Source organism: Balaenoptera acutorostrata, chromosome 1 (genome assembly GCF_949987535.1).
Source record: "Balaenoptera acutorostrata chromosome 1, mBalAcu1.1, whole genome shotgun sequence".
NCBI lineage: Eukaryota > Metazoa > Chordata > Mammalia > Artiodactyla > Balaenopteridae > Balaenoptera > Balaenoptera acutorostrata.
The window spans coordinates 159,097,485-159,120,322 of record NC_080064.1 but is presented as its reverse complement, the minus strand read 5'-3'; the positions used below and the strand labels follow the sequence as shown (position 1 = coordinate 159,120,322).

The 22,838-nt window shown below is 50.8% G+C and overlaps 1 protein-coding gene across 3 annotated transcripts in view; it reads left to right on the top strand.

Moving 5' to 3' along the window:
* Positions 1-4,560, top strand: part of LRRN2 (leucine rich repeat neuronal 2) — a 63,051-nt gene extending 58,491 nt beyond the window's left edge. For all 3 annotated transcript variants that reach the window (XM_057534390.1, XM_057534401.1, XM_057534394.1), the window contains one exon: positions 1,021-4,560. In XM_057534390.1, the coding sequence (XP_057390373.1) occupies positions 1,258-3,396 (2,139 nt within the window). In that variant the 5' untranslated portion in view covers positions 1,021-1,257 and the 3' untranslated portion in view covers positions 3,397-4,560. The remainder of the gene's footprint in view (positions 1-1,020) is intronic.
* The last annotated feature ends 18,278 nt before the right edge of the window (positions 4,561-22,838 follow it).

Here is a 22,838-nt window from a genome sequence, read left to right as displayed (position 1 = left end):
AGTTGGGGAGACATTTCCACATGATGTGATCAGGGCTGTGACAGAAGAAAGCATGGGGTACTGCGAGAGCACAAGGCAGGCCCCTTAGCCATCCAGGGGTGGGGAGGGTTAGAAGCAGCTTTCTGTAGGAGGTGACTGACCTTAGGTTGAGTCTTGAAGAACAACTGGGAGTTGTCTGGGAGACGGGTGGGGGGGGGGGTGTACGGTAAATTTGACCTGAAAGGTTGGTCACAGTGAGTCAGTAGGATGGCAAAAGCCAGGAGAATTGGCTGAGGCCAGATCACATATGGTCAGGACTGAGGTGCTCAGACCCAGGCTTCTTAAACCCACCACCTCCTCCTGGCAGTTTGGGTAGGCTACAGGGGAAGGGAAAGCCCCTGCCTCCAGGTAGGGAAAGCCCCTGCCTCCAGGCAGGGAAGTTGGCAAAAGCCAAAGCTGTCCCCTATCCCCGGAGAGCCTAAGCAGACCCCAGGTGACCACCCCACTTTCCCAGCCTGTCTGGGTGTGGGGTCAGGGTCCACTGCCTTTCAACTTTCAAAGTCCTGGGAGCGCACCCTGGAATTTAGAAGCCACATTTGTTTCTACCACCCTCTACCCACACTGCTCAGAGGGATGTCTGAAAACTGTCACTTTATTTCCCATTTACTCAGTGAGGAGAGATGTGAGGAAGGTTGGAGAATCTACTCCACATCTCTCTGGGCTCAGAAGGACTCTGAAGATGACAATTTCAGCCATCCCCTCTCCTCCACACACACACACACCTTCTGCGAGTTATCCTGGAAGCTTCCAAGGCTCAATCTCTTGCCCTTTCCTTGAAGACTCCCAGTCACTCCCCCAGCAGATCAAAGAAAAGGACAGCAAAGCCTAAGGACTGTAGGACAGAATCCAGGAGCCCTGGCTCTGATCTTGTCCACCCCTCTCAGCTCCTTTGACCTCTTGAGTCAAACAGGGGAGACACAGGAGGAGGGAGTAGATTCTGCTTCTCTGCAACCTCCTTAACTCTGCATCCTCTTCTTCCAGGGCTGCCCCGATGGGGCATGGCAATGAGTGAGCAGACCGAGCGCCAGTGGACAAGGATGGACAGCCGCACCCAGGAGGGCAGGAAATGGTGCCCACCCATCCCCGCATAGAATGACTGCCCAGGGAGAGTGGTTCCCCGGGCCCTGGCAGGGCTGCTGACGCTCAGCCTGCAAACCGCTAAGAGCACAAGGACTCCAGACTCTTCCTGTGGATGGTCCCCTGCCCTGCAGCTCCACCATGAGGCTGCTTGTGGCCCCCCTCTTGCTAGCTTGGGTGGCTGGTGCCATTGCCACTGTGCCCGTGGTACCTTGGCACGTGCCCTGCCCCCCTCGGTGTGCCTGCCAGATCCGGCCCTGGTATACACCCCTATCGTCCTACCGCGAGGCCACCACCGTGGACTGCAATGACCTATTCCTGACAGCTGTGCCCCCGGCGCTGCCCGCAGGCACGCAGACCCTGCTGCTACAGAGCAACGGCATCGTCCGCGTGGACCAGAGTGAGCTCGGCTACCTGGCCAATCTCACAGAGCTGGACCTGTCCCAGAACAGCTTTTCAGACACCCGAGACTGTGATTTCCGTGCCCTGCCCCAGCTGCTGAGCCTGCACCTGGAGGAGAACCAGCTGACCCGGCTGGAGGACCACAGCTTTGCAGGGCTGGCCAGCCTTCAGGAACTCTATCTCAACCACAACCAGCTCTACCGCATCGCCCCGAGGGCCTTCGCCGGCCTCAGCAACCTGCTGCGGCTACACCTCAACTCCAACCTGCTGAGGGCCGTGGACAGCCGCTGGTTCGAGATGCTGCCCAGCCTGGAGATCCTCATGATCGGCGGCAACAAAGTGGACGCCATCTTGGACATGAACTTCCGGCCCCTGGCCAACCTGCGCAGCCTGGTGCTCGCGGGCATGAACCTGCGGGAGATCTCTGACTACGCCCTGGAGGGGCTTCAAAGCCTGGAGAGCCTCTCCTTCTATGACAACCTGCTGGCCCGGGTACCCCGGCGGGCGCTGGAGCAGGTGCCTGGGCTCAAGTTCCTAGACCTGAACAAGAACCCGCTCCAGCGGGTGGGGCCCGGGGACTTTGCCAACATGTTGCACCTCAAGGAGCTGGGGCTGAACAACATGGAGGAACTGGTTTCCATTGACAAGTTTGCCCTGGTCAACCTCCCTGAGCTGACCAAGCTGGACATCACCAACAACCCCCGGCTGTCCTTCATCCACCCCCGCGCCTTCCATCACCTGCCCCAGATGGAGACCCTCATGCTCAACAACAATGCTCTCAGTGCCTTGCACCAGCAGACAGTGGAGTCCCTGCCCAACCTGCAGGAGGTGGGTCTCCATGGCAACCCCATCCGCTGTGACTGTGTCATCCGCTGGGCCAATGCCACGGGCACCCACGTCCGCTTCATCGAGCCTCAGTCCACCCTGTGTGCCGAGCCACCAGACCTCCAGCGCCGCCCAGTGCGGGAGGTGCCCTTCCGGGAGATGACGGACCACTGCCTGCCCCTCATCTCCCCCCGCAGCTTCCCCGCCAGCCTCCAGGTGGCCAGTGGAGAGAGCCTGGTGCTGCACTGCCGGGCGCTGGCTGAACCAGAACCCGAGATCTACTGGGTCACTCCAGCTGGGGTTCGACTGACGGCTGCCCGGGCAGGCAGGAAGTACCGGGTGTACCCTGAGGGGACCCTGGAGCTGCGGAGGGTGACAGCGGAAGAGGCAGGGCTGTACACCTGTGTGGCCCAGAACCTGGTAGGGGCTGACACTAAGACGGTTAGTGTGGTCGTTGGCCGGGCTCCCCTGCAGCCAGGCAGAGGCAAGGGATGGGGTCTGGACCTCCAGGTGCAGGAGACTCACCCCTATCACATCCTGCTGTCCTGGGTCTCCCCACCCAACACAGTCTCCACCAACCTCACCTGGTCCAGTGCCTCCACCCTCCAGGGCCACAGGGCCACTGCTCTGGCCCGCCTGCCACGGGGTACCCACAGCTACAACATCACCCGCCTCCTTCAGGCCACGGAGTACTGGGCCTGCCTGCAAGTGGCCTTTGCTGATGCCCACACCCAGTTGGCATGTGTATGGGCCAGGACTAAAGAGGCCACTCCTTGTCACAGGGCCTTAGGGGACCAACCTGGGCTCATAGCCATCCTGGCTCTCACCATCCTCCTGCTGGCAGCCGGGCTGGCAGCCCACCTTGGCAGTGGCCAGCCCAGGCAGGGAGTGGGTGGGCGGCCTCTCCTTCCAGCCTGGGCTTTCTGGGGCTGGAGCACCCCCTCAGCCCGGGTGGTATCTGCACCCCTTGTCCTGCACTGGAATCCGGGGAGGAAGCTGCCCAGGTCCTCAGAAGGGGAGACGCTGTCACCACCATTGTCGCAAAATTCCTGAAGCTCAGCCTGTTCTCAGCAGTAGAGAAATAACTAGGACTACTTTTTACCAAAAGGGAAGCAATCTGGGCCAGGTACCCTGCCCGGAAAGTAACATGGACCCACATACTTGAGGCCTGGCAGCTGGACCAAGACAGCCAGCTTTGTGGCCCTAGGGGAGTGCTCCTGCAGCCTCCAGAAACTGCCCTTACTTTCTGGGGGCTCCTCCGCTGCCATTCTGAGGAGCATCTCCAAGGAACAGGAAGGACTGTGGCTAAAGCTGCCCACCTCCCCAGTTGTCTGTGTGCCCAGAGGCTCCTGGGCCTGGATGTCCCCTGCCTGTGTCCTCAGGCCCTTGGCCCACAGGATGCACCCCCTCCTCTTCTCTGTCTCTGTACAGTCTCAGTTACTTGCTCTTTCCCCTTCTGGGCAAGAGCTGAAGGAGGCCTCTCCTCCCCACCTCGGGGAACTGCTCCCAAAGTGGGGCCCCAGTTGGATGAGAAGGACATGTGGGAGAGGGATGCCCAGGAACGCCTCTTCCCGGCACCCTTCCGGTCTGCACTCTGAGGTTGACTTTCTATAGGCAATTTTGTACCTTTGTGGAGAAATGTGTCACCTCCCCCCAGCCCAATTCACTCTTTTCTCCTGTTTTGTAAAAAATAAAAATAAATAAGAATAACAATAATAAGGGGAGGGGAAGGAAACAAAAGAAAAATAATCCTTTGAATACTGAGTATAACTAAAGAGCTCTCTGCTCTGAATCTCTTCAAAGCCTGAGGGTGACAGAAAGAGGGGCTGGATTGGGAGAGGAGGGAGAGGAGAGAGAGGAACGTGGTGCTCGAGAGCACAGGTTTTCCCTTTAGGTTTGAATTCTGACCTGCCAGGCGCCTCTGGGCCTGCTCCCCAAAAGGCCTGGAGACCTGGAGAAGAGGGACAAAGAGCAGGAGAGGCTGACGAGAGAGGAAAGAAGAGACAAGGAGAGGGTGGGAGAGGGAAATGGAGGAAAACCTGGAGATGGAGAGAGTGGAAATTTCCATCACCCAATGTTGTCACCCCTTCTCTTTCTGTGATAAGCAATTAACATGCCAGTGCATAGGAAGCACTTCCCATCCTATTTCTAATTAAACAAACCCAAGAGGCAGAGTCATGCAGAGAATTGCAGATCATCAAGACAGCAAGAACTTGGGCTCACTGGGGCAGGAGGGGGTTGTGGGGTGATGGAGGATTTGGGGAGGGGAGGGCTGTGGGACAAGAAAATTGCTGCATTTATCTTTCTGGTCCATTTCAGTATAATCTGCAATGAGCCTGGTTTGCTTTTGCAGTATTTTTTTTTTTTCATGGATTGACTTCTTAGGACCAAATGTGAAGAGGAACATCTGTTGGAAAAGCAGAAGAGCCAAGGGGAGGGGCTGCTGTGGCCAGCCGAAGGACGGTTCCAGAGCAAAAGGCCGCTGGGCCACAGGTCTTGTTTCTGAGATGGGTCTCTTGAGACCAAAAAGAAGCAACACGTGAACCTGACGTCTCCTGCGCTACAGACACGTTTAGCAGACTCGTGGGAAGCGGGGTCTAAGTCACCCTAAGGTTGCAAATGTAGACACAGGTGGAAGCCAGACCAATAGAGCATCAGGCCCCATGGAACCTAGAAAGAGAACACTCACCCCAAGCCAGAGGATGCTGCTTCTCTCTCGGTAAGCACAACGAGACCAGGGTTCTCTGAAGACCTTCAGCAAACAGCCACTTTAGAAGCCTTTTCCTCTTGGGCAGAAGGGTTCTCACACATCAGCCTGCATCAGAATCACCTGAGGGCTGGCTGAACACAGACGGCTGGTCCTACCCCCAGAGTTTCTGATCCGGATTTGGGTGGGATCTGAGAATTGCATTTCTAACAAGTTTTCGGCTGATGTCGATGCTGCTGGTCTGGGGACCCCACGTGGAGAACCATGGAGCTCCAGCCTGCGGTGGCTAGAATGTTTCACTTCCTCTGCTCAGGTCCCGGCTTTTTTATAGACAGCAGTACAGGTTATGGTCCCGTGAGAGACTTGGGGAGGGGCTGGAGGATGGTCCCTCAGCTCCTCCCCCCTCTACTGCTGGGCTACTCGGCCCCATTTCAAAATGACAGCCCACTGCCCTGAGTCACCAGGCTCCATCCACATGTGCTCTTTCCCATGGGCAACTTACGTGTTCTTTAGGGGAGGGAGCTGGGAAAGCTTTGGGACCATCATAGCCAAGTTCCGGGCAGCCACGCCAACTAACTGGGGCTGGCCTGTGGGATCCAGCCTATTTGCCGTTGGTGAGGGTTCATCCTCTGTGATCCAGAGGCTCTGTGGGGAAGAGGCAGGCCAGGGCCTGTGCGGATCATGGAAAACTGAAGTTAGAAATCAACGCCTCTCCTGTCTAGGATGAAGGGCAGATGCTGCCTTTCTTGATGGGCCCACATGGCAAAGAGCATCCTGGTGCTGGTCCCCTAAGCACCCAGAGCCCTGTAAAGCCTGTGAGCCCTGCAACCCTCTCCCATCAACTCCTCCCCTACCACCCCAGAACTCCTCTAAGACCTCAGGGCTGGGTCATAGCAACCCCAAAAGTGACCCCAGCACACCTTAGATCCTGCAAGCACGAAATACTTGTACCTGTGGTTGGAGGATGGAAAGGCTGGAAGTTGAAAGACATCTTTGCTACCCTCCTTTCCCGAAGACTCCTCGGTTATAGGCAGGAAGCCCTGAGGGAACCGTGGAAGCTGTGAGCCCTGAGGAAAAGGGCTGCAGCTCTGGCTCCCAGTTTCCATGTCCTCAGGGGCTCCCTGCACCGAGCCCTTGAAAATGAATCCCCTCTTGGTGGTGAAAGGCAGTTACGGTGATTTAGCCCTTCTCTCAGCTGAATTCCCTGGTCCTGAGCATGTGGCTGCCCCAGAGAAGTGAGGTGAGCTGGGGAAAGGATGTGAGTGAGTGGCCTCTTTTCTCCTGGAAAGAGAGCTGAGCTGCAGGGCCGTAGCCAGTTGCGGAGGGGGAGGAATGGCACTTTGGGGTTGCTGTGTCCTAGAATAGCTAGAAACTGAGCAAATGAGAGCAAGCAGCCTCTCCCCTGGTACAGAGCTGGGCACGTGGCTCAGGTGTGTTGCAACCAGGTGAGAGGACAGTGGGACCATGCCCTGCATGTCTGTTAACGCAGCCGAAGTGGCATTCGAAGTCTTAGCTTTCAAACTAGTCTGAGTGCGTGGGCAACTAAACATGCTGGGTTTAAAACAAACAAAACAGCTATTTAGCCTGGTCTCTTCTGGACATTTAAGGTAGCTTTTTTTAAACCCTAAATAGAAAGCAGTATTTGTTACTGTTTGAATTTTAAGTTGTTACAGAGAGCCTGTCATTTCCATCTATTGAGATGATTTTAAAACCCAGCTCAGTTGTTGACTGTATATGTCCCCGGTGGGAGCACGCCACTGCAGGATCCTATCCTGCCTTTCTGTCCTCAGCCGCAGCCCAGATTGTGGAGCAGACTCGGGCCAGGACACAGTTCTGTGGCTCACCACAGCAGCCTTCACAGCAGCCTTCCCATCAGCCCGACACGGGCCCATCAATCAACCCATCTGAGGTGGCCGCTCAGCCAACTGTCAATACAAACCACTTAAATACACTCTCTTGCAGCCCACATTCCTGCATTCTCCCAGGAGGCGGACTTCCTGGAGGGCTGTGCCCATAGGAGTGAGTGTCAGGCAGTCCTGGCAGCTCTCACACTAGTCCCTGTATCGCAGAAGTCAATGAGGTTGGCTGATCTAGTGTAGGGTGACCAACTGGGACTTTGCTGGTCTCAGCACTGAAAGTCCCTTGTTTCAGGACCTCTCTCAGTGCCGGGAAAACCAGGACGGTTGGTCACCCTGGTCTAGTGACCTCTTTCTAAGTGAACCAGTCACCTTCCTTCTTCCCATTTTCCCTTCTGCCTCCCAATCAACAAATATTTAATGAACGTGACTATGCGGTTGGCACAGTTCTAAGAACTAGGGGTGCAGATAAAAATCTCTGAGCCCATGAACCTTGCATTTTAGTGAGGGAAGGAAGTTGATGAACCGGACAAATAAGTAAGAATATATAGCATGTTGGGCGGTAGTGAGTACTATGGAGAAAAACATAAGTCAGGGAAGAGGATGAGTCGGGATAGGGGGGTTTACATAGCGGGGTTCAGGAAAGACCTTGTTGAGAAGCTGACATTTGAGCATTGCTGTGGGGGAGGGAACCAACCAGTTATCTGGGGGAAGAGTGGTCCAGAAAGAGAGGAAAGTAAGGGAGAACGCCAAGAGCAAGAATGCTGTGTCCGGAGCAAGGGGGAGGGGGGCAGGGAGAGGACCTGTGAGACCTGAGGGCAGAGAAGTAGCCAGGCAATCATGCTGGGCCTCATCGGCCACTGGAAGGACTTGGATTTTCCTTCCAGTAAGAGGGGAGACACTGGAGGGTCCTGAGCAGACGTGGCATGATTTGGCCCAAGCAGATCCCTCTGGTTGCTAGACTGAGAACAGAGCATGGGCGTGTGTGGTGGTCGAGGGCAGAAGTGGAGAGGTCAGTTAGGAGACCACTGCAATAATCATCTCCGTTTAACCATCGCTTCTAGAACTTTGCTGGAGCTGGACACGAAGTGTACCTCTCTTTCCTGAATCTATCTTTTCCCCTATTTTTGAAAATCAAAGCCACATTTACTCTTTCGCAGGATCCTGACCGCTCTCTCTCTCCCCACGGTTCTTCAAGGCAGCTCGTGTAGATCAAGGATCCTCCATCACATCTGCTACTTGTGTCAGTGCCTCATAACAGAGACCGGAACTTATGTAAGGTAGTGAGGGATGATCCTCACTGGCTTTAATTTCCATCTTAATTGTGTTTGTTGTTCAAGCAGTTAGTCATTCCAAGGGAGAAACAGCAGTGGCAGGAGTCCTTATCCTGCCTCTTCCCTGACAGCGCATTGCCGTGGAGTGTTGCAAAGACACTGCCAATGCAATGTGCTGACAACACATTGGCTGTTCCAGGCCTGACGTCTACCTTCCTTCTTGATGATTTTACCAAAAGAACGCTTGTGTGCTCCTCATAAGTTTCACACATGTCAGATCAACCTGTCCTTAGCCTTCCCAGTACTATTGTTACCCATTTGGGCTATCCTTTTACAGATGCCCTTTGATTAAGAGTATCTCCTTGTAATTTTTATAGAATGGTAATAATGCCTAAAGTCAACCATTTACTATGTGCTAGCCACCCTAGTGGGGATTTCACAGGCACCACTTCATTTCACTCACAGGTACCTTATAAAGTGGGTACAATTACCCCCATTTTACAAATTTAGATATCAGAGCCCAGAAAGGCTAAAGGACTTATCCAAGGTCACACAGCTAGTAGGTGGCAGAGTCAGGATTCAAACGTTGTCTGATTCCAAAAGCTCTTTTCTAACTACTGCTCTGCTATATTCAAATTTATACACTTTAAAAGTATGTCAATAGTTTTCGAGAACATGAGAACTTCTAAAATCTGTGTGCAGATTTTAGAGCACTCTCTGTGCAGCCACATATATTTTTAGATGCTGCCCTCTTTTTTTAAACTCAGGATAATTTGTGGCTTTATTGTCAGGACTTCAGTTTTAAAACCTCTTGAACTATATTCTCTTGGGAATCATAGCTTATAATTCTTTTCTCTGAATTTTTGGAACATGCATTTTAGAAGCCTGGGTGTCTGATTTTGCCCCCTCATCCTTTCCTTCCTTAGATACTGTGAACTCTGAAGTTCCACAGCAGCTTCCTCTGGAGGTTCTGGTCTCTCTCCTCACCAACTGGTTCTTCTTTGTTGATCAGAACTGCATCCAGAGCAACCCTTGCCCACGGGCTTCCTTTTCTTCTGAGCTCAGACGTCGGCTGGCCAAGTCAGGAGCTCATCGGAGGCTCAACATTGAGCCGAGCAATGCACCAAGCAAGTATCTAGGTGGCAGGAGTCCTGTCACTGCTTCCTCTGGCCTCTGTGCCCATTTTATAGCATCAATTAGGAAACACGGTCCCCATGGCCTCCTTCTGACCCAGTGGCCCGTATCATTCTCATACCACAGGGCCCTCCTGAGCCATTCTCCTTTCATCTGCATCCAAAATCTGGTTTTGCTTCTTGTGAACGTCCATTGCCTTGCTACAGCTGTGAATCAGTATCCCCACCCTCCGCCTCCACCACACACTCCAAATCTTTGTGCCCCACCCCCCGGTTCCCTTTCCTATAGTCCCCAGCCAGGGAACCCAGAGCTCCCCTCTGCCTTGTTTGTAGAAATTTCCAATTGCCATAGTCCCCATCCCTACTGTGCACAAAAAGAGACCTGGTTGTCTTGCTTGTGGATGTCTTAGAGCACGAAAAGCCAGTGTTGGGAATGGCAGCTCCCTTGGCAACAAGAGAACACAAGTAGGTTGAGGAAGTGCTAAGGCACTATTCCTCATTCCTTCATTGCTACCCTCAGAAATCAAAAAGGATCAGGCTATCAGCCTGTGAGGAGGGAAGAAAGAACCTAGGCTCAACCTACATGATAAGAATAAGGGGCAGTACGTGGTGGCACATTACTAAGCTCATTGATATTTACTCTCTCTTGCTCTTAGTAATAACTCAGTGAGTTATGCTGTACAGATATGACTATTATTCCCATTTTACAGGTAAGGAGATTGAGGCTTGGAAATTTTAAATAACTTAACCAAGGTCACACAACCAATAAAGGTAGAACTGGAATTTGAACCCAAGTCTTCTAATTCTGAATTCCCATGCTCTGCTCACCTACCCACACCATGTTCTCCACCAGAAACAAGGAGTGAGTGGCGTGCACTCCTCTCGGGGGCGGGGGGACGCGGTGTGAAGCCGGGTGGAAATAACCAGGTACTGACTACAGAGAATAGAGAGGAGATGGAATCACTTGTACTGACAAGGATCACAGAAGCTGGGTGGGCAGGAGCAAGAGCCCACAGATGGACTCCAGGACCGTGGAGACGGAGCTGGCCCAGGCAGAGGAGCCACAGCTGAGAAGGGTAAGTGGCGGCAGTGCCTGGCTCCAGGGCTCAGAGGCCACTGCTTGGCGAAGTCCCACCTCTCACAGCTGAAGCCAGCCTCACAGAGTCATCTGGTTTAGGCCCCTGCCTTCTAACGGCCTGGCTATCATTATCTCTGTTGATTTCACAGTGAGAAGAGGTGGGGAACCAGAATCTCAACCTTTTGGCTCAGGGCAGGGCTGGACTAGGGCCCTCCATTGAATGAATGACTAGAGCCAGTCATTCAAAGATGGACTTGGAGAGTCCATGGGCTGCTGTGAAGGCTAGCAAATTTTTCTGTGCACATGCATACATGACATTTTCTGGAGAAAGGGCACCTTGGATTTAATAAGACTCTGAAATGGGTCCAAAACCCCAGAAAGATCAAGAATTACTGCATTAGAGGGTACTAGTGTCCCACTCACAGCTGTAGAACTCGAGACTCTAGTTGGGAGTTGCCAAGGGAAACAGAGCCACCCACAACAATTTGCAGGTCTGTCAGGGAGGATTAGGTTGATGAACATTCGCCATCTCTGCACCTAAATGGATTCAGATTTGCTTCCATAGACATTTCCTTTAAAATAAGGAAGATGAAGTGAAGTCTCATTGTTTTCATTTGCAAAGCAGGGGCTCCTATGTCTGCTCCTAACGTTCAATCAAAGCTCCAAGCTTTTAGCCCATCAAAACCTACAAGCTCCCTAGAACTCCACTGCACCTCCCACATCAGCCCCATGGGTCCCCCAGCCCCGAGAGCCACATGAGAGCTCACTCAGCCACTTAACAACTTCCGTCTGACAAGCATGTGCCCAGGGAGGGCACAGGATTCACCCAAGTGCCTTGGGAAACCCAGGCTCAAGCCCTTCTCTTTAATCTTGAGTAGATTAGAATCATCCATCCTGTTCTATTTCTCCTTTACTCCCCTTCCCCAATTCCTCAACTTCTCTGACCCCCCCCCCACTCACACACATGAGCTGTGTGCACACGTGCATGTCCATGTGTTTGCACAAACACACACAACTTTGTAAATGTCATTTGCAGCTCCGTTCCAGTCCCCATTCTACACGCCATTTGCCTGACACTATTTTAAGCACCTAATAAAACTGTTTTAGAATGAATCCTCGGATGTTCTGCCCTTTGCTTCCCCAGGGCAAAAGCATTTGGGCTCCAGATGGAGCTATGTGTTGGCACCAAGTGAAGAGAAGGAGAAAGAATCAACCCAGGATCAGCAAGAGATCCCAGTCTCCTGCCCATAAGCAGTGTGGTGTGTCTACACAGAGACATACACCTGGACTGAAATCCCTGCCACGATCTTTACTATCCCTGAGACCTTGGGGTGCTGACTACACCTGTCTGCCTCATCTGTGAATGAGAGCTGCTAGTACCTCCGTGGTTCTCAGCCTGGAGCACACATCAGAATCACCTGGAGGGCAGTCAAAACGCAAATTGCTGGGCTCAACCTGGAATCTGGAGTGAGGCTTGAAAATGTGCATTTCTAACACAAGCTCCCAAGAGGGTGCCGCTGCTCCAGGACCACTCTATGAGAAACAGTGACCTAACTCATGAGTTCCTGTGAGGATTAAATGAGAAAATAGATGTAAATCACCTGGCACTTAGTCAGGTAGCAGTTCTCAACCTTGGCTGTGCATTAGAATCACCTGGGGAGCTTTGAAAACTAGGTGCCCAGCAACTGCAGACCAATTAAATCAGTCTCTAGAGGTGAGATACAGACATTACTACTTTTTAAAAAAGCCTCCCGGTGACTTAAATGTACAGTCAAGGTTGAGAGCCACTGTAGCAGGAGCTCAATGCATTTGAAACACACTGTATGAGCTGCCCAGCTGCCCCTCTTTCCAGGACCTCTAATCTTTCCTCAGAGCCCCATTGCCCACTCTGGTTCCCCTGGGAAGGACTGGGGGAAACTTAACCTTGGCTTTGGCTGCTAGAGTGGCCAGGTGCTGAGGACCATTTGGAAGATGAGAACTGGTTCATTCATTCAATCCACCCAGTCATTCATTCATTCACTAACAATCAACCAAGCTGCTATGACTGTATTTATGAGGTGCTTGGGGACGTGGGGATGAAAAGAATCCAGTCCTGTCCACAAGAGTTTGTGCCCTAGCACAAAAGATGTAGAATAATCGCCTCACAGGTTTGGAAGTGTTCTCTAGCCTCAGCTCCCACCCACCACAGGAGTTCTCTCCACAACGGCCCCATCATCTCATCCCAGATTTAATACTTTAAGTGACAGAGAGCTCGTTACCTCGCAAGATGGCCCATCAAGTTTAACGATTCTACGTTTTAAAAAGTTTTTCCTTAGACTGAATTGAAACCACAGCCCTGTGACTCCCACTCATTAGCTCTAAACTCTGGAAGAAACTCACCCCAAGCTATCCCTTCCACATGCAGGCTCAGCTGTGTAGAGATGCTTTCCGTGGTCAGGGGAAATTACAACTGCAAACTGAGAGTTTGTTCCTAATTACCATCAAAGTGTCAGAAGGGCAATACAGAGGTTCTTGTTAACTGAGTATTAGCCCGCCAGTTCTCACAGGTGGTGCTGGGACACAAAAGTCAACATGACACAAAAATACTTAGTAATGAACCAACCACCCTCTAACCTTAACCCCTCACTCAATTTTGTTCTTTCCCGTTTCACTGCAGTCTCAGCCTGACCCAACACCTGTGGCAAAGGTCTTCGTCAGCCTCTGCTGGCTGTGGGCAGTTACTACCACATAAAACAAATAGACAAACCAATTGCAAAGTGAAATTGCATATCTTGCCTCCCAAAATGCAGGTTCTAATGATGTTGACCAAATCAATGTTAGAGAAGTATTTAAATCACCCACAAAGCTATTGAAAAAATAAGACTGGGGTGGGGAGACCAATTAACAACGGAAGAAGAGAAAATCAACAAGGATCATACACAGTAGTCACCCCAAAAGTAAATGATTTGGATACCCAAAATTAAGAGAGGCCCATGGGAAATGGACGAAGCACTGTAATGTTTTTATAAAATGAAGACCCTCTTTAAGATCCTGCTTCAAAAGTCAGACAAGAAATGAAGAGTGTTTCCCTCCAGGAATCTATCATTTGGTTAAGGAGTCAAGTCTTAGCTAATAAAAGAGTTTCTATATTATGCCAATAACACAAGACAGCGATGATCAAGAGCTGAATTGAGGGGCACACAGCTTCTGAGATTAGGAGAGGACAACCCAGGGGAGACTGGAAAGGCCAGTGAAGGCTTTGCCAAGAAAAGGCTTGTTTTTCAAGAAAGACACACATACACAACCCGTCTTCCTTCCTGAGTCCTCTGGATACTCACCATGTCCTAGTCAAGAGGCCCAACAGCTTAGGAAAGACGAGTACATCTAACCTACCCAGCACACTGCAGTGTTTATGGTCAGGAGCCCGGGAACATAAACATGCAATGGACCACACCAAATGGCAGAGGAAGGCCGAGGAACCCCTGAGGTGGCGGAGAAAACACTCAAGCCCCTGGGTGACCTCAGTCCAGCCCAGCTGGGTGTGCTGCCAGCAGGCCCATGCCCAGGACCCCAGTGGGTCTGGCTGCTTTAGCCCGAGGGGGACGTGAGGAAAGCAACGGCGCATCTGAGCAAAGGGGAAATCAGTGGCGGCCTTCCCCTCCGTGCTGCTTTTTCCCCATATGGGTGAAAAGGGCTTCCTATTTATCATCCCATCCATCCCTGGCCTCCAGCTGGACCTCAGCTACAGTTTTCTGGGAAGTAGGAGAAACAGGGAGGCAGAGACACCCCTAGATGAGTGTGGAACCAAGGCAACTTCATGTGTCCCACCTCTCGGCCTCCCCACTATTTTTACTAATATCGAGGAGAGAGTAAGTTGAATGTGTGTGTGTGTGTGTGTGTGGTGCATTAGGGGAAACAGCAGCTGTGACCTTGGCCATTTGGGTACCAGCCAAAGCTCAGTACTTCTCCTCCTGCTGACCCCACAGCTGCCTGTTGTCCTCCCCAATCCCATGAGGGCAAGGGGACACCTGGGAATCAAATGTCCTTACCTGGGGCCGCTCAGGGGAGGAGAGTCAGAATCTGGGTTGACCTCTCACTTCCTACCATCCTCAGAAAGGGGGAGCTGCTTATACCACCCCCACCCGCTTGTCCCTGCTTTGCCTTTTGTTAAACTTAAATCACCTGATTTTTAAAATTTTCATTTGAAATTGTGGTTTAAAACACACAACACAAAATGGTGCCCAGTTCTAAGCGCACAGCTCAGAAGTGGCCCAAGGTGCTCACACTGTTGTACAACTGCCTCCCCAACCTCCTCATCCTGCAAAATGGAAACTCTATCCCCTTTCAGCAACGACTCCCCACCTCCCCCTCCCTGCAGGCCCTGGGAACCACCATTCTACTTTTTGCTTCTATGAATTTGACTATTCTAGATACCACAACAATACAGTCTTTTGTGACTGGCTCACTTCATTTAGCATAGTGTCCTCAGAGTTCATCCATGTGTAGCACGCGTCAGAACTTCCCTCCTTTTGAAGGCTGAATAATATTCCACTGTGTGTATACACCACATTTTGTTTATCCATTCATCTGTTGATGGACACTTGTGTTGCTTCTGCCTCTTGGTTATTGTGAATGATGCCGCTGTGAACATGGGTGTGCAAACATCTCTTTGAGATCCTGCTTTCAATTCTTTCCTCTATATACCCAGAGGTGGGATTACTGGATCATATGGCAATTCTATTTTTAATTTTTTTGAGGAATCGCTGTGCTGTTTTCCACAGCAGCTGCACCATTTTACATTCCCACCAAGAGCACACAAGGGTTCCAATTTCTCCAGCCTGCTTTGCTCTTAAGGAGTTGCTGAGAATGAGGGGCTCCCCAGAATCTCTGGACTTGAAATGAGAATCCAGGACCTCAGAATGCCTGCGGTCCTACCCTTCCCGGCCTTCTCCTCACAGGTCTCATGGTCATCCCTCAGCCCCTGAGGAGCCCTGCTCTCCAGCAGGCCAGGGAAGAACAAAGAAAACACAGTCTTCCAAGGCAGCGAGCAAACGCCCAAGAATGATAGCGCTCAAGTAACCGGAGCGCTCAGCACTGGGACGACCTGGGTGAAGGCAGGAGTGAGCTGCCTCCCCTACCCTGAGCTCGCTGCACCAGCAAGCAGAGCACAGGGCAGGGGGCGACAGGGGAGAGGCTGGCTGGGGAGCCCCTTATTCTCAATGAACATGGAAGTCCAGGCCACCGTCAACTCTCCCCTGAACCACCGCAACGGCCTGCAACCTAGCCTCCAAAGGGCTCCTTCAAAAATTCAAATCCGGTCCTCTCACTTCCCTACTTAAAATGTTTCATGGCTCCCACTACCCTCAGACTAAACTCCTTGACACAAAATCACTGCCCTTCACGACCCAGCCCTGCCTAGCTCTCGGTACATCTGCTGTGTCACTCCCTCCTACTCCGAGATTTAGCCACACAAATGCATTCCAACTGCTAGAACATACCACACTCGCTGTCTCTATTGGGCCTTTGTACACAATGTTCTCTCAGCTTAGAACATTCTCCCTCACATCACCCTCCTTCCTCTCTTCATCTAAGTAGTTCTAGGCATCCTTTGGGTCCCAACCTAGATGTCGCTTCCTCCAGGAAGGCTCCCATTACCTCCCGGATTCTGAGTCTCAGTATTACCATGGGGGTCATGGCAGGACTCTGTCACTGGTGTGTTCCCTGGAGACTCGCCCGTGTTCCTGACACTAGGTTCTGTGAGCAACGGCCTGCAACCTGGCCTCCCAGCACCTAGAACACAGCGTGGCTCAGTGTAGGTGCCCATTACAAGTTTTTGATGAGTGAATGAATGTGTGAATGAAGGCATGAAGGCTTGATTCCTGTGGCTGATGAGACCTGGGAGGCGCAGGGGCTGGCAGTTTCCACCTTCCACCTTCCACCTTTTGACCTCTTTCTTGTCTTATGGCCTTTAGTGTCCCCAGAGTTATGGGGAAATGAGGATAGGCCAGAAAGGGGACAGGGACCATGCAAATGAAGCACAAACCCTGGAGTTCCTTGGGAAGCTGTTCCAAAGCCCTGGATTATCAGGATATTTGAATTTATCTGGTTGTCCCCTACTCCGTGACACTGAGCAATGAAGAGTTTATGGTTTCTTCCACCCTCCCTGGCTTCCCAGCTTCTTCCCAGTCACCACCTCCTGCCCCCCTCTGATCCTCCCCCCATTGCTAGGAGACAGCTGTGATCTGTGGCCATTCACCTAGGGAGCCAGCCTGGCTGAGGGACCCAAGGCCCCAGGTACAAAAGTGATGCAACTCTTGGAGCTAGGCTCTAACTGGCCATTCCCCATGAAGTGCAGAGATCTAGCAAGACAAAATTCTCCCCTACAGCATCCTGAATCTTCCCCCTGTAGCTGATAAACAGCAAGTCCCAGACCTGGGAACAATCAAAAGAGAAGAGCAGTGATTCAGGGGAGAGGAGCACAGAAAGGGGTCCACCCCCATGCCCGTTCTCTCCCCAGGGCCCCCAGAGCTGCCGTCCTGGGAACACTAGTATTAGGGAAGTTTGTGTACATACCACTGTCATTATCACAGAGCCCACGCCATTTCTGCTCTCCAGTGCCATCCTCTTGTGTGGCAGGTGGGTGAAATGTGGCCCTTCGTTTGTCACACAGCTAGCCAAGGGCAATGTTGGGACAAACGCCCAAGATGCCCGCCCTCACTCACCAACGGCGCTGTGGTAGGTGAGGGCGAGCAGAGCCCACACCGCCCTTCCTCGTCCCGTGGGCACCTTTGGCTCCCCGACCGCTACCCATTTTGGGACTTGGGAGGGTCAGATAGAGTGTCCAAGACCTCTCGCCCTCGTCCTCTTCTGTGCATCAGGAGCCACATTACATTTTTTTTTTTAAAGCATATATTACTTTTCACATATTTATTTATTTATTTATTTTTGGCCACGTTGGGTCTTCGTTGCTGCGCATGGGCTTTCTCTAGTCGTGGCTAACGGGGGCTACTCTTCATTGCGGTGCACGGGCTTCTCATTGCGGTGGCTCCTCTTGTTGCGGAGCACAGGCTCTAGGCGCACGGGCTCAGTAGTTGTGGCACGTGGGCTCAGTAGTTGTGGCGCACGGGCTCAGTAGTTGTGGCTTGTGGGCTCTAGAGCGCAGGCTTGGTAGTCATGGCGCACAGGCTTAGTTGCTCCGCGGCGTGTGGGATCTTCCCGGATCAGGGCTGGAACCCGTGTCCCCTGCATTGGCAGGTGGGTTCTTAACCACTGCGCCACCAGGGAAGCCCCCGACATTACATCTTAATTAGGAGGAAATCCGAGGCAATTAGTATGGGGTCCCCTGCAAGGAGCACAGTAACTGAGAGTGACAACCACCCCCACACACGCAGGGGCCCCAGAGCACTCCCCCTGGGCTTGCATGAAGCTGCTGCCAGCCGATGCCTGCAGCCTTGGCCCAGGTTACAAGAGCCAGGCTTTGGGGCCCCCTGGGTTCCACGCAAATGCAGCCTCCTTGGTTATCTATTTGCACTGGGGGCTGGAGGGATGGGGGGACAGTCCAAAGGCCATCTCATGTGCAGAGCTCAGCTCAGCCTGGAAGAGGGTTTTTCCAGTGAAATGAGATTCAGTTACACCCAAAGTGAGAAAGAAAAGGCCCAGATAGATGAGGTTAAGACAGGTGCTCAACAGCTGTTCTAAAAGATTACTCTGCTACATCACACACAAACATGTGCATGTACACACACACACACACACACACACACACCCCACAGCTCCACTCCAGAAAGTGTTGCTTAGCATCATCTCACAAACCAGGACCAGCCAGCTTGCGTGCAACCTCTCCTCCCTCCCTCTCTGCCCAATACATAGACCCAGAGACCGGAATCGCAGATGACTCAGGCCAGACCCAAGGGGGCTTGCAGTTCTTGCTCTCTCATAATAATTCCTGCTTTGAGCTAAGCTCCACAGTAATTCAGCCACGCAGGCCAGAGCAGTGGAAGAATTTGTCTTGCCAAAAAAAAGCTAATGGGAGGTGAAATGGCATTAATAACAGTATAGTGTCTAGACAGGAGGCACTGGTCCAGAAACTCTCTGCCCTGGTCAGGCCTCTCCCAGCCCAGCCTGAGAGCCACACACAAAGGGCATTGGTAACTTGGGCCCCCTTCAGCAAGGGCTCCAGAGATCAGGGTGGGGGTCTAGAGGAGCGCTTTCCCCAGTTGCAGCCTGGGAGAGCCATCTTCAGATGGCTGGGGGCAGAAGAGAATGGTTCTCAGAAGGTGCCTGCGAGCTCTAGGGAGGTAGGTTTCCACTCAAAGGGAGAACATTTTCTAACAGTCAAAGCTGCCTAATGATAACACAGTCATCTTGTAAGGTGGTGAGAGCTCTGTCACAATACATATTCAAACAGTACAGCGTAGTGTTTGGGAGCTTAAGCCATGGAGTCAGATACATCTGGCTTCAATTCCTGACTGTCATTTACTCATTGTGTGATTTTGAGAATGTTACTTGAAACTGTTTGTTCACTGGTACATAAGCATAATAATTACCCCCTCAAATTTTGAGGCCTATGTGAGGTTAGTGCATGTAAAGTAGAGTACCTCATAATAGTAAGCACTTGATAAATTTCAGCTAGATCTATTCTTATATATAATAACAAGCAAAAACTAGGCGGCTACCAGTTGGGGGATGCCAACAAAGAGAGTCTCAGAATGGCTGGGGATGGGAGTAGATAATCTCTGAGATCCCTTCCAACTCAAAGGATATACAGATCCACTCATTCATTTTTTTTCTTTTCCTTTTTCTCATTCAACAAATGAAACTACTCTGTGACAGAATAGACAAATAGACCCTGAATAGACAAAGATCAGAGGATGTCTCACCCTCTTCCTTCCCTCTGAGAGCTCTTTAATCATTTCTTGCCTTAAAGTCCTCCCCAGCTGGTCAGAAGGAGGAGATGTTGGCATGCAACACACACACACACACACACACACACACACACACACACCACCACCACCACCACCACCACCACCACACTGCTTTGCCCTCACCAACATGACAAACACTGAGTCCTACACAAAGCATAGATGTTTCTACACTTGGCTTTTCATTCCTGTAGCTAGCTCTGGCTCATATACCACCTCACAGCTGTCTCTGGACCCTCCTGATGGCCCAGCCATGGCAGTAAGAACCCTCTGCCACAAACTGGTTCACCAGATACCTATTCCTTGGGTAAACAAACAAAGCGCTGCAGACCTCCACCATTACAAATGTGACCCTGGTTTGCAGGGACTCTCATTCCACTAGGAATAAATATCTGTTCCAAGAGGACAAACCGTAGCCCCTCCATGGATCAGGAGCTACATTATATCTTAATTAGGAGGAAATCTGAGGCAATTATCTGAATTAACCAACGTGGTCTAAAGCAGCCGACAGGTCCCCCTAGATTATGGTACAAGTCAGGAGCTCAGGGTTGGCTCCTGCTTTTGGAATGTTGGGCATTTAACAATGGCAGTAACCAGCTTGGTTTTGGTGAGAGGATGTGGCTGAGCTATGCCAAGCCTTCGGCCTGGCCACCATGGCCACTCTGTTCACAAGTCCACTGAGCAAACCCCGGGGGCGCTGAGGGAGAATCCTAACTAACATCCACAAAGTGGACCATCTTGTCCACATGGCTACCAGTAGGAGCTTGGTGAAATCCACACGGAACACAAATGTTTCATATTCTGTGCCCATTCTAAGAGGCCTGTCCACACATCTTTTTTCTAAACTTCCTTGTCACCAATTCTTGAATCTTACCCCTTCCGAGTTTTTGACCATCTGGCCAAACCATTAGTAAAGCACATGAATTAGTGAGAGACTTACCTCAGGCCATCTCTCTTTCCAAGTAAAGTTGTCAACAAGTTGTCCTGCTCAAAGCACTCCCACTGGGCAGCATCTGTTCCCCACTTCAGGGGCACTCCAGAAAGAGCTCCAGTGCCAGGGGAGTTCCCTTCGGGTGGGTGTCAGTGTATCAGGAGGAGTTCTGCAGAGCAGTCTGGGCTGTTCTCCTCCTCAGTCACCTCCTCTTGAGGCCACAGGTGTCGACTGAGGAAGAGGTGGCAGAGCAGAGCATCAGGAGTGGGCACCCTCAGAGTCTGAGTGACTTGTGACGAGAACTTAGATGCGCCACTGGTATTGGCTCAGTCCCGCTGATACCACCCGTACCCGATTACGTGCGGAGTGCCGCTGGGAAGGCTGAATTTATGGCTTGTCAATCATGATGAGTAGCTTTGGTTGCAAGGTCATGTGGTACCCAGTGGTCGGAGATGTAGTCTATCAGGGCTGACAACAAGCCAAAACTATTTCTCAAAAGAATAGTGAGCTGACAGAGTGTGCTTGTTCCCAAAGCCCCAGGACCTCCGCTGGGATTGTGCTACTGACTTGGCCACAGGTTCCACAGTGCATCCCAAAACTGGTCCCCAAAATCCAGAGACCAGCTCCAAGCCGAGATGGAGTAACAGTGTCAGGATTTACCCTCCCACCTTGAACAACCAAAAACCAGAAAAAATATATGAAACAACTGTTTATAAGACATGGCATACCAGGCAATGAATGGCAACGATCTCTTTGAAATGGGAAATAAATATGGTCATCCCTATAATTGCCCCAGCTCACTACCTTAAGAGAATCTCCAGGCCACAAGTGGGGAGAGGGAACCCAGATGGATCCTGATGGGCTCCCTGAGTTAAGGAGCTGATGCTGAGAGTACAAGGCAGGGAGAATTCATAGGACAGAAAACTGGAGAGGAAAGAGCTGCACAGAGGGAGAACTCTGGAGATCTAAAGCGAACCCCCTTCAGGTACTCAGCTGAGTACTGATCAGCACGTACACGTGAGGAACCTCTTCGAGGCTGGGGGAAGAATAAACCGAAGATTAAAGGCAACAGTGCTGAGCCCTCACACAAGCTGGGAATAGTGCTGGTTCCTACAGGCCAGACCGGAAAAGCCCGTGATTCCTGAGCACTGAAGAGAGTACATAAAAGCGTCTTGCTTCAGTATCTAGAGATGATTTCTTAGCTTTCTCAGTTGACATTTTGGGCTGTATTGCTTTATTGTATATAAAGCAATATACAATATTGTGCTTTATTGTACAATAATTCTAAACATTATATATCTTATAACAGAGCCTCAAAATACATGAAGCAAAAACTAATAGAACTGTAAGGAGAAATTGACAAGCCCACAATTAGAGATTTTCATACCCCCTCTTAATAATTGATAGAACAAGTCAGATAATTAGCAAGGATATAGAAGATTTGAACAACCCTATCAACCAACTTGACCTAATCCACAGTTACAGAACACTCCACCCAACCACAACCAAGCATGGATCAAGTAAACAGGAAACTGTTATCGAGAGAGATTATCTTCTGGGCCATGAATAAAACTCAATACATTTAAAAGGTTGTAAGTCATACCAAGTATGTTCTCTGACCTCAGTAGAAATAAATTAGAAATCAATACAGAAAAATACCTAGAAAATCCCTAAATATTTGAGAATGAAACAACACACCTCTAAATAATCCTTGTGCCAAAGAAAAGAAAACTAGGAAGTATTTTGAATTGAATGAAAATAAAAACACAACTTATCAAAATCATTGGTTTCAGGATAGTGGGACTTACATGATATTTATTATTAATCATAACAACTAAAATTTGTTGAGCAGTTACCATTTTGTGCCAGGCGTATGTAAGAACTTTACATATATTATCTCATTTAATCCCTATAAAAATTTCATATTACTAGGGTACTATTATTCTTCCCATTTTTATACATGAAGAAACAAAGGCTTAGAGAAACTAAAAATAATCATTGTGGTGCTGCTAAAGCAGTATTACGGGGAAGTATACAGCACTAAACACATAGCTCAGAAAAGAAGAAAGGTTGGGGACTTCCCCTGTGGTCCACTGGTTAAGACTCCAAGCTTCCACTGCCGGGGGCGCGGGTTTGATCCCTGGTCAGGGAACTAAGATCCCACATGCCGCACGATGCGGCCTAAAAAATAAAAAAATAAAAAAACTCAGAATGAAAAAAAAAAAAAGAAAGGTTTTAAATCCATGCTCCAAGCTTACTTCTCTCACGTGATCTGCCTGTATCTGCCCCACAAGAGTAGGTGCTCTGAGGACTGCATCATGTATCGTATCCATCCTTAGTCTACCGACCCTAACACAGCGCCTGGTCCACCAGAGGCCTCCAGAAACATGACTTGACCAAAACTCCACCTTCACTGGTCTCCCTGTCACGGGAGCTAGGAGAATGCCTCTGGACCTAGGCCTTCTATTCTGTTCCATCTGGAATAAACAAAATTCTGGCCCCATAACATGGCCCAGGGAGCCTCTGAGGACTGGCAATGGGCCCATTCCCAAGCCAAGTCTGTGAGGGAAGACAGAGCCAGCCACCCTGACCCTTGAAAACCCACCAAGCTCTTTC